The following is a 14534-nucleotide window of genomic DNA, read 5'->3' as shown; positions in this document are numbered from 1 at the left end:
ATTGTATCTTAGAACCAGGGGTGGTCTCAGGTTAGTTGGTATCAAACAGGTTAATAGATGTTATACTTGGAATATGTCGCAGCTGAATTGGAAGAGCCAGTCTTTTGCAATGCAAACAGTGTTGATATAATAACAAATAATAAGGCTTAAAAATTCTGACCAATTTGAGAAATGATCTCTGTGAGCTGGAGCGGTTGCTGCAGTGAGTGTTGCTGATAATTCTCCGCTGCAACGTCATCGTGACCATTCCTGCAGAACATGCCATTTGTTCTGGAGTTTGTGGCCCATTGCTCCCTCTCCCTCCATCTTCCACTGCTCTACCCCCCACCATTTTTCTTTTTTCTTTTTCTTTTTTTTTTTTCTAGTTTTTGTATTTTAACCTTTTAGCATTCAGATTACTCTTTTGAATTTAATACTTATTCATTCACATTGTTTTGAATTAATCATGCACTATCTTTTGTTTTGAGATTTTGAAGATGTGATTGTTTATGATTTGAATGACATTGTCACATAGGTGTGAGAGGCCAGATCTGGCCAGTTTGAACATAGAACTGGATATGGCCAGTTAAAATGCTAAAGAGTTAAATGCTATAATTTAAAATGCGATTTGTTAGATAAGAAATTTTGATTGGAAAATAACTATTTATTTCTGAATTTATTTTTATTTATGTGTTTACACCTAGGAGACCCATAGACATGAGGAAATTCATGAGTGCTGCTGAAGCAATGGTTGGAACTCATGACTTCACTGCTTTTACGACAGTCAAGTCACTACGAGAGAAAAATGAGTCACCCATGAGAACTGTCTCAATCGAAATAAAACTCGGCAGGACTGCTCTAAAGCAACATAATCCTGGCTTGGAATTTTGGGAGGTATACGTCCACAGCCGGTCCTTTTTGTTCAGGCAGGTAAGCTGTTAGCATGTAGCTTAGTTTTCTTGCTTAGATATCATCTTCATCATTTAACATCTGTTTTCCATGCTGGCATGGATTGGATGGTTTGACCAATGTTTGCTAGGTAGAAGACTGCACCAGGCTTCACTGTCTATTTTGGCTGGGTTTTTACGGCCAACCACATTACAGAATGGACTTATGTATATATCATCATCACCATCATCATCGTTTAATGTCCATTTTCCATGCTAGCACGGGTTGGACGGTCCGACCGGGGTCTGGGAAGCCAGGAGGCTGCACCAAGCTTCAGTCTGATCTGGCAGTGTTTCTACAGCTGGATGCCCTTCCTAACACCAACCACTCCATGAGTGTAGTGGGTGCTTTTTACGTGCCACCAGCACAAGTGCCAGGGAGGTAGGCAGTGGCCACGATTGGTTGGTGCTTTTTACGTGCCACTGGCACAGAAGCCAGTCATGGTGGCGCTGGCATTGGCCACGTTCAGATGGTGCTTTTTATGTGCCACCGGCACATATATATCTTAAAAATTCTTGCTGTGTTTTTTGAGGCAGGTGCTTGGTTCTCTGCTTAGGAACCAAAAGGCACAGACATGATTCTGTAATTAAGAAGATCACTTTGCAAGTACATATTTCCAGGTGCAGTTCCACTGTCTGGCACCTTGGGCAAGTGTCTTTTACTGTAGCCCCAGGCTGACCAATGCCATGTGAATGAATTTGCTAGACAAAAACTGTGTGGAAGCTTGTCATGTATGTGTGTGTGTGTGTGTGTAAGCATGTTTTTGTGTTTGTGGTTGTTTTCCACACACACACGTACACTGCTTGACAACAAATGTTGGTTTATTTACATCCCCATAACTTAGCAGTTCAGTAAAATAGACTGATAAAATAAGTGCAAGACTTAAAAATTAAGTACTGGGATTGATTTGTTTGACCAAACCCTTCAAGGTGGTGCTATTATATTTTTGCTAGAGCACTACCCTGAAGGGTGTTGATTATCTCTAGTCTTCCACGTAAAACATGTTTTGTTAAGGGAAATGTTATCTTGCTTGGAAAAAGATAGGCTTTGGTGTTAGGACGGGTGTCTGACTGTGGAAAATTTACCACAATGAATTTTATCTGAGTTATGCAACCATGGAAAAGTGGATACTAAATGGTGATGTTGATAACGATATACGATATACATTTATTCATTCTTTTACATCCTATTTTCCATGCTAGCACTGTTAGACTATACTACAGCCTCTGGCCGACCAAAGCCTTCTGAATGAATTTGGTAAATGGGAACTGAAAGTATATAATATTGGTTTCAAATTTTGGCATAAGGTCAGTAATTTTGACCTTAGATCAATTACACCTACTCCAGTGCTCAACTTATTTTATCAACCCTGTAGGGGATGAAAGGCAAAGCCGACCTTGACGAGATTTGAACTCAGAATGTTAAGACAGACAAAATGCTGCTAAGGCATTTTGCCCGACATACAAATGATTCTGCTGGCTTGCCACCTTGGACAAGTACATAATGCTGAGGCATTGTTTTACGGCTGGGTGCTCTTTCTGTAGGTAATCCACAACTGTTTTATGAGTCTGGGATTTTTTTATTTTACGCAACTTTCGAAGCACACTGTCAACAGACAATTTGTTTGATGTGGATTTGACAACAAAGATCACCATTTACAGACAGTGAAACTGCAACCATGTTGGGACATCATCATCATCGTTTAACATCTGCTTTCCATGCTAGCATGGGTTGGACGATTCAACTGGGGTCTGGGAAGCCAGGAGGCTGCACCAGGCCCAGTCTGATCTGGCAATATTTCTACAGCTAGATGCCCTTCCTAACACCAACCACTCCGTGAGTGTAGTGGGCACTTTTTACGTGCCAAACGAGGCTGGCAACGGCCACGATCGGATGGTGCTTTTTACGTGCCACCGGCATGGAGGCCAGTCGGGGCAACGCTGGCAACGGCAATGTTCAGATGGTTCTCTTACATGCCACCGGCACTGGTATCACAACTACAATTTCCATTTAACCAATTATTTCTATGGATCTCATTACTTAATCTGTTACTTATTTTAGTGATTTCTGTTTAACAAATGAATGAGTTAACCAATTTTTACAGGTGTCAATACATTTAATGTATATCCAGACACACAAATATACACATCATCATCATCATCATTTAATGTCTGCCTTCTATACTGGCACGGTTTGGATAGTTTGACTGAAAACTGGTAAGCTGGGGAGCTGCACCATATATGTTATAATTACAGTTTAGATTTAAAGTTAAAATTAAAAATTTAAACTGTATTTTGGGTATCTCCCCAGTAGTGTGCCAGCAAAGCATGTTCACTGCTTATGGCTACCTGGTGTCATCCACTGTAATTGTACAATCATTGCTGGATCTATATTAGAAATTCCACAGTGCATGTTGAGTATAGTAGAAACAATTGACATGGAAGATAGAAAATCTTCTGTATCAATTGTTTTTACTATATATATATGTGTGTGGAGGTGCAATGGCCCAGTGGTTAGGGCAGCGAACTCGCACTTATAGGATCGCGGTTTCAATTCCCAGACCGTGTGTTGTGAGTGTTTATTGAGCGAAAACACCTAAAGCTCCACAAAGCTCCAGCAGGGGATGGTGGCGATTCCTGCCGTATATTTTTGCCACAACTTTCTCTCACTCTTTCCTCTGTTGATCTGCTCGCTTAGCCAGCAGGGTGGCATTATTTGAAGGCTAAAACAATGCGAAGCACATTGTGACCAGCGATGTGTAGCAACCTCTGATAGCCTGGTTGGTCATGGTGATATATATATATATAAAGTTTCCATGTGCCAAGTTACACTTATAAAGCATTAGTCAACATGAGACAACAGGAGAAGACATTTTTGGGTGGTGCAGAAAGATAAAATCTAGAATCATGTTGTTGCAAAATCAAGTGCTTAGCCATATAACCATACCTGTACCTCCACTATATATGGTTTTGTGGTTAGCAGTTCAGTCCCACTGTGTAGATAGTGTCGGTTGCATCCTATATTGTATTATCTAGCCATAGAAAACCTCTGCCCCAACATAGTCTCATCTAACACATGCAAACATGGAAAAATAGACATTAAACTGATGGGGATGACAATATATATGCATTGCAATTCTGTATGGGAGTGAGACATGGTGTTTGAGGGTGAGCAAGGTGGCAATTTTGAGAAGGACTGAGAAAGCAATGGTGAGAGAGATGTGTGGTGTGAGGCTGTTTGATAAGAGGAGAAATGAGGACTTGATGGGGATGTTGGGGTTGGAGGAATCAGTGAAACAGCTGGCAAGGACGAATGGAGTGCGGTGGTATGGGCATGTGTTGAGGAGGGATGAGGAACATGTTCTGAAGAGGGTGCTAGAGTTTGAGGTAAATAGACAGTGAAAGTGAGGTAAACCAAGGAAAATGTGGAGGGGACAGGTGGAAGAGGAGATTGGAAGGGTTGGCTTGAGAAGGATGGATGCCCAAAACCGAGCAAGATGGTGTGAGTACGGTTGCTATGGCACTGAGGTAAATCCAGCCACTCCCGTTAACGAGGACAAAGCCTGAATCAAAATGATGGATGATGATGATGATGTGTATGTGTGTTTAACAGGTGCAGACATGATTGTGTGGTTTCAGGTTCAGTCCCACAGCATGGCACTTTGGGCACATAGCTTCTCTTGTATCTCCAAACTGACTAGTGATGATGATGATAATGATGAACATGGGATTGACCTTGGATGACCATAGGATTGACCTAGACAGACCCATGGAATGACCATGAGATTGACCTAGAAAGCTACCCTTCAGGGCCCAAGTTTAGGCAAGGTTGTTTATGGAAGTCACTCATACATCCCACCGATGTTATCCAAGGGAAAGGCAAAGGCCAATACAGCTTGGCACCAGTGATGTTGCAACTCATTTCTACAGACTAGTGAATTGGTGCAATGTGAAATAAAGTGTCTTGCTCAAGAACAGAACACACTGCCTGGTCCAAGAAAACTCACTACCTCATAATTGTGAACCTGACACTCTAACCACTGAGCCATGTGCATTCATTTATATATAAATATATATATACATACGGTCATTTTCATAGCATTTTTGTTTGTCTTAATAACTGATGAGATGCCAGAGCAGATTTCTGCCCCAACATCTGAAAATCGGAGTTTTATCATGGCTACCAAATAATTGTCACACATTACATTTACAGATAAATTCCTCTGTTTACATAATATCGAGGTCTCATTCATTCTTTTGTTGCCATGATGATACATACATATATATATAAATATATTCTTGGTTTAATCAAGAAACTGTAGGGCTTGTCACTTTCACTCTCTCACTGAAACTGATGAGAATGCTGAGATTAGCATTTAGCCAGAATATATATATATATGTGTGTGTGGAGGCACGTGGCTTAGTGGTTAGGGTGTCAGCATCATGATCGTAAGATTGTGGTTTCGATTCCTGGACCAGGCGATGCATTGTGTTCTTGAGCAAAACACTTCATTTCACGTTGCTCCAGTCCACTCAGCTGGCAAAAATGAGTAACGCTGGGATAGACTGGCGTCCCGTCCCGCTGGGGAACACATACGCCATTGAAACTGGGCTTATGAGCCTGGCTAGGCTTTAAAAGGGCGCATTTATTATATATATATATATATATATATATATATATATAATATATATATATACATATATATACATATAAATATATACATATAAATATATACATATATATATTTCATATATATTTGGGACACATAACTCTACTTGTGAAGACCTGTTGAGGCAAGTGAAAATCAAATCAAATCAAAATCGATGAACATCAATGGAATTTGTAGTTATGTGGTACCAGTGCCGGTGGCACATAAGAAAACCATCCGAACATGGCCGTAGCCAGTACCGCATCGACTGGCCTCCGTGCTGTGGGCACGTAACAAACACTATCCGATCTTGGCCGTGCCAGCCTCGCCTGGCCTCCGTGCTGGTGGCACGTAAAAAACACCATCTGAGCGTGGCCGTTCTTCAGCCTTGTCTAGCACCTGTGTCAGTGGCACATAAAAAGCACCCACTACACTCACGGAGTGGTTGGCGTTAGGAAGGGCATCCAGCTGTAGAAACACTGCCAGATCTGACTGGCCTTGTGCAGCCTTCGGGCTTCCCAGACCCCAGTTGAACCGTCCAACCCATACTAGCATAGAAAGCGGACGTTAAACGATGATGATGATGATGATGATATATATATATATATATATATATATATGGAAGCACTCCGTCGGTTACGACGACGAGGGTTCCAGTTGATCCGATCAACAGAACAGCCTGCTCATGAAATTAACGTGTAAGTGGCTGAGCACTCCACAGACACATGTACCCTTAACGTAGTTCTCGGGGATATTCAGCGTGACACAGAGAGTGACAAGGCCGGCCCTTTGAAATACAGGTACAACAGAAACAGGAAGTAAGAGTGAGAGAAAGTTGTGATGAAAGAGTACAGCAGGGATCACCACCATCCCTGCCGGAGCCTCGTTGAGCTTTAGGTGTTTTCGCTCAATAAACACTCACAACGGCCGGTCTGGGAATCGAAACCGTGAGTCTGCTGCCCTAACCACTGGGCCATTGTGCCTCCACATATATATATACATATATAAAGTAATACCTGCAAGAAAAAACATGACTAGGTAGGACACTTCAGCATGGTTAATGTTCTCGGAGTGAAAAGATTGGTTGAAGTTGAATCGTCCAACCCATGCCAGCATGGAAAGCAGGCATTAAATGATGATGATGAAAGACAGATGAGATAGATAGATTCATACATCATCATCATCATCATTAAACATCTGCTTTCCATGCTAGCATGGACTGGACGGTTCGACTGGGGTTTGGGAAGCCAGGAGACTGCACCAGGCTCCAGTCTGATCTGGCAGTGTTTCTACAGCTGGATGCACTTCCTAACGCCAACCACTCCGTGAGTGTAGTGGGTGCTTTTTACGTGCCACCGGCACAGAAGCCAGTCAAGGCGGCACTGGCATTGGCCACGTTCGGATGGTGCATTTTACATGCCACCGGCACAGGTATCACAACTACAATTTCCATTTGATATTTATTTTGATGTTGATGTACTTGACTCAATAGGTCTCCTCAAGCATACATACATATCATAATCATTATTATCATCATCAATATTTTAACATTCACATTCCCATGTTTGCATGGGTTAGACAAAACAATTTGAGAGATTTTTTGAGATATTTTTCTCTTCTCATCATCAACTCTTACCTGTTTCCAGAGTGTTAATTTCCCTAGTCTTGACATTTCATTATGGAAGAAATTTAAAACAGATGATACATTTGTATGATGTTAACATTTAAATCCTTAAATCCTTAAAAATGTTTTAACCCAAAGGCCGCAGACATGCTGGGGCACCACCGCTGACATTTATCATCTAATGTGAAAACAAAGAGACACACATGCACTTATGATGGGTTTCTTGTTCAGTTTCCTATTACTAAATTAACTCTTTAGGCTTTGATTAGCCCAAGACTATAGTAAAAGGCACTTGCTCATGGTACCACATTGTGAGATTGAACCAGAAATCATGTGGCTGGGAATCAGACTTCTTAACCACTTAGCTAGGCTTGCATTATAGCCTTATTCATAAACATACACACACATATATCTTTATCTTTTACTTATTTCAATCATCTGACTGTGGCCATGCTGGGGCACCGTCTTGAAGAGATTTAGTCAAATAAATCAACCCCAGGACTTATTGTTTTTAGGCCTAGTACTTATTGTATTGGTCTCTTTTGCCAAACTGCTAGGTTACAAGGATGTAAACACACCAACACTGGTTGTCAAGCAGTAGTAGGGGACAAACATAGACACAAAGACACACATGCATATATATATACACACACACACACAATGGGTTTCTTTCAATTTCCATCTATGAAGTCCACTCACAAGGTTTTGGTCAGTCTAAAGCTATAGTAGAAGAGACTTGCCCAAAATGCCATGCTGTGGGACTGAACCCAGAACCATGTGGTTGGGAAGAAGCTTCTTGCTACACAGCCACACCTGCACTTATATATATAATAGGTGTATGCATGGTTGTATGATTGTGATTAAGAAGTTTGCTTCCCAGTCACGTTTTGGGTTCAGTCCCACCGTGTGACACCTTGAGCAAGTGTCTTTTATGATAGCCTTGTGATGATCAAAGCCTTGTGAATGGATTTGGTTGAAAGAAACTTGTTAAAGCATCCAGTACATTTATAAAGTGGTTGGCATTAGAAAAGACATTCGGCTGTAGAAATCATGCTGAAACAGACAGTAGGGCTTGGCACAGCTCGCTACCTTGCCAGCTCCTGTCAAATCATCAGACTCATGCCAGTATGGAAAGATGTTAAATGATGATGATGATGCTAGTGTGTGTGTGTGTGTGTGTTTGTTTGTTTGTTTTTGTCTCCTTGTCTTGACATCATGCGACTGTTGTACATCTCCAATATTCTGCTAAAACATTTCTGGCCATGGGGAAATATTACCTTGTTTGAAAACACGCGAGGGTTGGTGAGGAGAAGGGTAGCTGTCTGTAGAAAACCTGCCTCAGTAAACTCTGTCTAACCCATGCAAACATGGAAAAGTGGATGTTAAAACGATGATGATGACAGTGGCAGTGGCACACTCACAAAACAAACTTCTGTATTTTTGCTGTCTACCAAAATTTCATTTATTGTTAACATTGGTCAGCCCACAGTTATAATTAAAAGATCTTTGCCCAAAATGCCATACAGTGGGACAAAATCTGAAGCTACATGGCTACAGAGCAAACTTCAAATCACACAGTCCTTCCTTCCTTCCTCCCTCCCTTCCTTCTCTTATTATTGTTATTGATGAATGTCTCTTGTGTCTGTATGTAAACTAAAATTTGGTTTTTCCTTTCTAAAATAAATAAGAAATATATATAAATATATCTTGCAGATTCGTCGAATGGTTGGTGCCATGGTGCAGGTGGCAATTGATGAACTGACAGTTGATGACATCCAACAGAAATTACTAAAGCCTTGCTTAAAGGCCACTGACACAAAAATCAAAAGTCTACCCGCTTGTGGACTTTATCTCTCCAATATATATTATGATCCCAAAGGTAATATCCCCTAATTGAAAAGAAATCATTTATTCTTTCACTTGTTTCACTATATGTGCATACGTAGTTGCACATGGTTCCAGGTTCAGTCCCATTGCATTGGATCCTGAGTGAGAGTCTTCTATAACACTGGCTGATCAAAGCCTCATGATAGATTTGGTTGACGGAAACACAATTGCATGTAACTATGTGTATTGGAGTGGTTGGCATTAGGAAGGGCATCCAGCTTTAGAAACTGTGCATGACCAGATTGGAGCCAGGTGCAGTCGCTGGTTCTCCAGACCCCAGTCAGACTGTCCAATCCATGCCAGCATGGAAAATGGACGTTAATCGATGAGATTATGTGTGTGTGTGTGTGTGTGTAGTTGAAATATACAGAAAAACAAAAGACAAAGACAGGTGTATAAACAACAAGCAGGTGTATTAGTTTGATGCTCATGAAGGTGAGAAAGTCTTTTACATTTTGCACCTATGCTCTTCAACAGAAAGGAACATGAGAAAATAAAACTTTAGATTTTAGCGGTCAATCATGATGACTGGTTGGAAAAAGGTAGTTGGACAGGAGAGCTAGAAAGAAGGGAAGATAATAAAGTACTGATGATCCCAAAACGAAGGTGCACATGTGTATGTGAGAGTGTGTAAATGTGCGTGTGGATAGGGGTTAGTGACTTTGATGTGTGGATGTGTGCGCATGTAAGTTCGTGTGTCTGTAATGTGTGCATGATGGTGTGGATACTGGGAAGTGGTCAGTGCTAGTGTGTATGAGGTGATGGGATGTGTGGGTGGGGTGTGGATATATATATATATCTGTAAATGTAATATGAGACAATTATTCGGTAGCCATGATAAAACTCTGAGTTTCAGATGCTGAGGTGGAAATTCATGCCGCCGTCTCTTCAGTTATCCGGCCATCGGAAAAATGCTATGAAAAAAAAATTCCGATGGCCATATAACTGAAGAGATGGCGGCTTGGTGTTCCACCTTGGCATACATACAGAAGACTGGTGCAGGCTTTGGCCTGGCTGGCTCTTGGTACTATCGCACCCATGCTAACATGGAAGATGGATGTTAAACGATGATGATGATTATTATTCACATTGTTTTCTTTTTCTTACAGATCTGATTTACACACCGACTGCCAAAACAGAGCCTGATGACTTGAATCCAGCTGATAAAGATGCTGATGACTTAAACTCAACTGATGAGGATGAAGAGGTCTTAGATGCCAGTTCTGAGAAAATATAATATTTTCAAATTATCTTCAGTGTATGTTTTTATCAGTGATATTTAGTTGTTGCTTTTGTTTGTTGGAGTGTTTTGTGTTATTTTAAACAAAAATGGAAATCTGTCACAGAATTGTATAACACACAATCACAACAGCAGCAACAACTGGCACTTTAAGACCGTTTTCCTTGCTAAAGCAAGGGTTAACTTTTTGTGGGTCTTATGACCTTCTCCAGGGTTAGCTTCATTGAGGTCCTTTGTCCTTCTCCATTTTGCCCTATCTTCTACATCCACTCTCACTAAACTATTCACCTAGTGACACATCTAGAATGTGTGCCACCTGAGGCAGCCTTTGAGTATGCCAATACCACCCCATGCCTCCCAGCAATATTTGAATACATGCTTATACAGCAGACCCAAAAGTGCCACCTTAAAAGCTTCACCTCAAGCACTGCTCCCGGACTTCTAGTGGTACTACTTCATCCACCGATTCCACCCTGCATCTTCCAGCATCTTCTGCGATGTCTTTCAACAGCAATTATTTGATAAAAATAATTGCAAACCAAGGTCCATGGAATCAACCTATGCTTGTAGAGACAATGAAGGAATCTATGTGGTCATATGACCTGCTAGAAATGGAAACTAAATCTCTCTTAAATCAAACCCTGTTTTCTCAGAAAGTGAAAAAGTCATGCATCTATGAGACATATAGTCATACTGAGTAAAGAGACAAAAGACAGTGGTCATGACTGGAATGCCTTTGATCATAGACCTGCTGTATCAGGACTGGTTAGAAGAGTGAAGACCAAATGAGCATTAACCAGTTTGTTACCATATTACTACTGAAATACACTGCTTTTATGCTAATTAGGTTGTTTCGAAAATAATGGCCGATTTCAGAAAAATGATTTTATTCTGGAAAAATTAACAAGAGAAATGTTTTGATTAGTCAAAGTATGAGCCTTGAACATCTGTGCATCTCTGCCATCGATCAACAAGATTATTTATGCCTTGTCAATAAAAACTTATTGGCTTTGATTCTAAGAAATCTTTGAATGATGATTCCACCTCTGGTTTGGACCTGAAAGTTTTATTGCTTAAAAACGTGTTTAAATGATTTAAAAAAAATTATAGTCAATGGGTGAAAGATCAGGAGGATATGGAAGATGTAGTATAGTCTCGTATCCCAAGTCTGTGAGTTTCGTCAGCATCATTTTTGCAACATGTGGGTTTGCATTATCGTGGAGCAGAATTGGGCCATGCCGATTCACCAATGCAGATCTTAATTTTTGCAAGTGAGCATGCATTTCAGTGAGTTGAATGCAGTAAACCTCTGCTGTAATTCTCTGATTGGCTTCCAGAAAACTGTAATGGACAACATCAATTGCAGACTACCAGACAGTCAGGCATAATCTTCTACTGATGCAACTTTGGCTTTGGGAAATGCTTGTTGGGGAATCATCACATTTCTCTGACACTTTGACGTGGGTTTTGTTCAACAATTGCTTTCAATTGTTCATTGCTAAGACTGCATGACCATCCCCTACCTTCTTCAAGGGCTCTCATCACCACTACAGAGTTTCTGAAACTACCTTTGTACTGTGCGATCACTTGTGGGCCCCTCTCTCCATGTTCTGTTGATATTGGCAGCAATTTGGGAGGCATTGTGCCCAAGCTTGAACTCATGCACGAAAAGTCCTTTTTTGTCATGTTCATAATTAAGGGCGCCTATGCTTCAAGAATGTTTTCTATCTGAAATAAGTAGAAAATTATTAAAGAGCATACATCAGTTATTAAGTATGTTGAAATACACCTAAAATATAATTAAAATATGATAAAATTGTGTTTCAAAACATAACACTTAGAGTGGCCATTATTTTCAGAACAACCTAATAACAAAGAATTTCATAAAACAACTAAAACAACTGTCATTATTAAACTGGCAAAGGCAGCGAGCTGGTAGAATCATTAGCATGCCGGGTGAAATGCTTAATGGTATTTTGTCTGTTGCTACATTCTGAGTTCAAATTCCACCTTGGTCAACTTTGTGTTTCATTCTTTCAAGGTCGATAAATTAAATACCAGTGAAACACTGGTGTCGATGCAATCGACTAGACCCCCCTCCCCCAAAACTTCAGGCCTTGTGCCTATAGTAGAAAGGATTATTAAACTGGCAGAACTGGTAGAACCATTAGCATGCCAGGCAAGATGCTTAGTGGCATTTTGTCCATCTTTATGTTCTGAGTTCTAATTGTGCCAAGGTCAACTTTGCCTTTCAACCTCTCGGGGTTGATGAAATAAACAGCAGTAAAGCACTGGGAATGATATAATCTACTACCCAACTTCCTTCAAATTTCAGGCCTTGTGCCTATAGTAGAACAGAAATTTTGATGGAAGGTTTTAATTTAGATTACTTTAAAACTGGATGTCTGTATCATAAAACAAAAAGAAATCTTGGATAGGTTGGTATGAAAAGGGTTGCATCAAAAGTTTCAGAGCAATGAGACTCTGCATATAATCACAGCCAGAGACTTATTGTCTTTAGTATTCAAAATATTTGGAATATTTCAGTAAATGAGTTCTATTAATATGCAAGAAGGTTTCAACAAGTTCAGTAACTCTGTAGTTTCTTCAAATTCCAGGTTATTCCCTCTTGTGGTTTGTGTGAATTCGATTGCTCTTGTTTGATTTAGCTTGGGGAAATGAGTTGCCTTCAAGAATGGATTAAATTTTTTTTTAAATGTAAAAACGTTCTTACTCATGCTGCTAAACTCATTAATTAATAGCTTACATACTCAAGTGAATTAATTATCTTAGGAGAGTGATGATTTCAGAGATTTTTGTTTTTAGTAAGGAGGGGCTGGAGATTTTGCTAACCATTTAGATTTTTTGGTATTTAAATAAACATATTTTATTTTTCTAATGAATTTGTCAGTTGTTATTTTTCAGAGATTTATATGTAATCGTTTTTTTTTTAATCTTCTTTTATTTTGTTTCATCAAGATATTCATGTGAATAATGTAATTTCAGTACTAGCTTATGAAGTGCAAGTTCATATAGCTATAAGAAATTTGTTTGTGTCTTTGGAAAGGGACATTTATTTTGTGTACAAACATTTGCATACAGAAATACCAGTCGCTTAAAGTGGATAAAACTTAAGGAAGACATGAGACGAATTACTGAAGGCTAATCACAAGACACTGGAGTCTTATGAAGACTAAGGACTGAGATATCTGGTGCATTGCTGTACTCAAGAAGACTCTTCACCACAGCAGAATTGATACTAGTGCTGGTGCCACATAAAAGGCACTTGTACTGGTATCATGCTAAAACCACTGGTGATGGTGCCACATAAAAAGCCCCAGTACACTTTGTGGAGTGGTTGGTGTTAGAAGAGGCATCCAGCCTTAGAGACCATGCCAGAGCAGACAATGGAGCCTGGTGAGGCCCCTGACCTTACCAGCTCTGGTCAAACCATCCAACCCATGCCAGCACGGAAAATGGATGTTAAATGATGAGGTGTGTCAGTTCCTCTTAACTGTTGACAACAAGTAACAAATATCAACCAGTTCTAGAAATTTTAACTGCAATTAATTAATATATTCAATAAAGGGAGGAATTAGAAGAAAAATGTGTAATTTAAAAAGCTTTAGTAATTATAGACTCAGACTGACCTAAAAATTGTGAGTGGATTTGGTAGACAGAAACTGAAAGAAGACTATCATATATATATAAAGGGGTTGGACAAAATAATGGCAACACCTAGCATCATAATTCTGAAATATCTATAAAACTGTCAAAAGCTTGTTTATTTTTATGTTTTTTGATTTATTAGTGTTGCTTAATATGTTTTGCTAAAATTGCTGTTTCTTTTCAGATATTATCAGAAAAAGGTAATTAAAATTCATTAAAATGATAGATCTATCGGACTTCCAAAGAGGTCAAACTACTGGTGCTCATATGGCAGGCGCTAATGTAACGAAAACAGCTGAAATGTTTGGTGTATCAAAAGCGGTACTCCAGCAGTCAGATGACTGAAACAAGTAAAAGAGTAATATTTATATATATGACGGGCTTCTTTCAGTTTTGTCCTTAATGATTCTGCCAGCTTACCATTTTAATTACGAATATAATTAATAAAATAAAACCCCCAAAAAAACAAAGTGGTGAGCTGGCAGAATTGTTATCACACCAGGCAAAAATGCTTACTCTTTACTCTTTTACTTGTTTCA

General features: G+C 39.7%; 1 protein-coding gene across 4 annotated transcripts in view; it reads left to right on the top strand.

Moving 5' to 3' along the window:
• The window catches only part of LOC115216491 (tRNA pseudouridine synthase-like 1), a 30651-nt gene extending 18381 nt beyond the window's left edge, over positions 1–12270 (top strand). For 2 of the 4 annotated variants that reach the window (XM_036506856.1, XM_036506857.1), the window contains exons 6-8: positions 684–909; positions 8913–9078; positions 10196–12270. In XM_036506856.1, the coding sequence (XP_036362749.1) occupies positions 684–909; positions 8913–9078; positions 10196–10323 (520 nt within the window). In that variant the 3' untranslated portion in view covers positions 10324–12270. The remainder of the gene's footprint in view (positions 1–683; positions 910–8912; positions 9079–10195) is intronic. The other 2 variants (XM_036506855.1, XM_029785913.2) reach the window with 1 other exon arrangement.
• Positions 12271–14534: the final 2264 nt, after the last annotated feature.

The sequence above is a fragment of the Octopus sinensis genome, linkage group LG10, assembly GCF_006345805.1.
Source record: "Octopus sinensis linkage group LG10, ASM634580v1, whole genome shotgun sequence".
Taxonomy (NCBI): Eukaryota; Metazoa; Mollusca; class Cephalopoda; order Octopoda; family Octopodidae; genus Octopus; species Octopus sinensis.
Note: the sequence above shows the minus strand (reverse complement) of the source record. Positions and strands in the feature narration are given on the sequence as shown.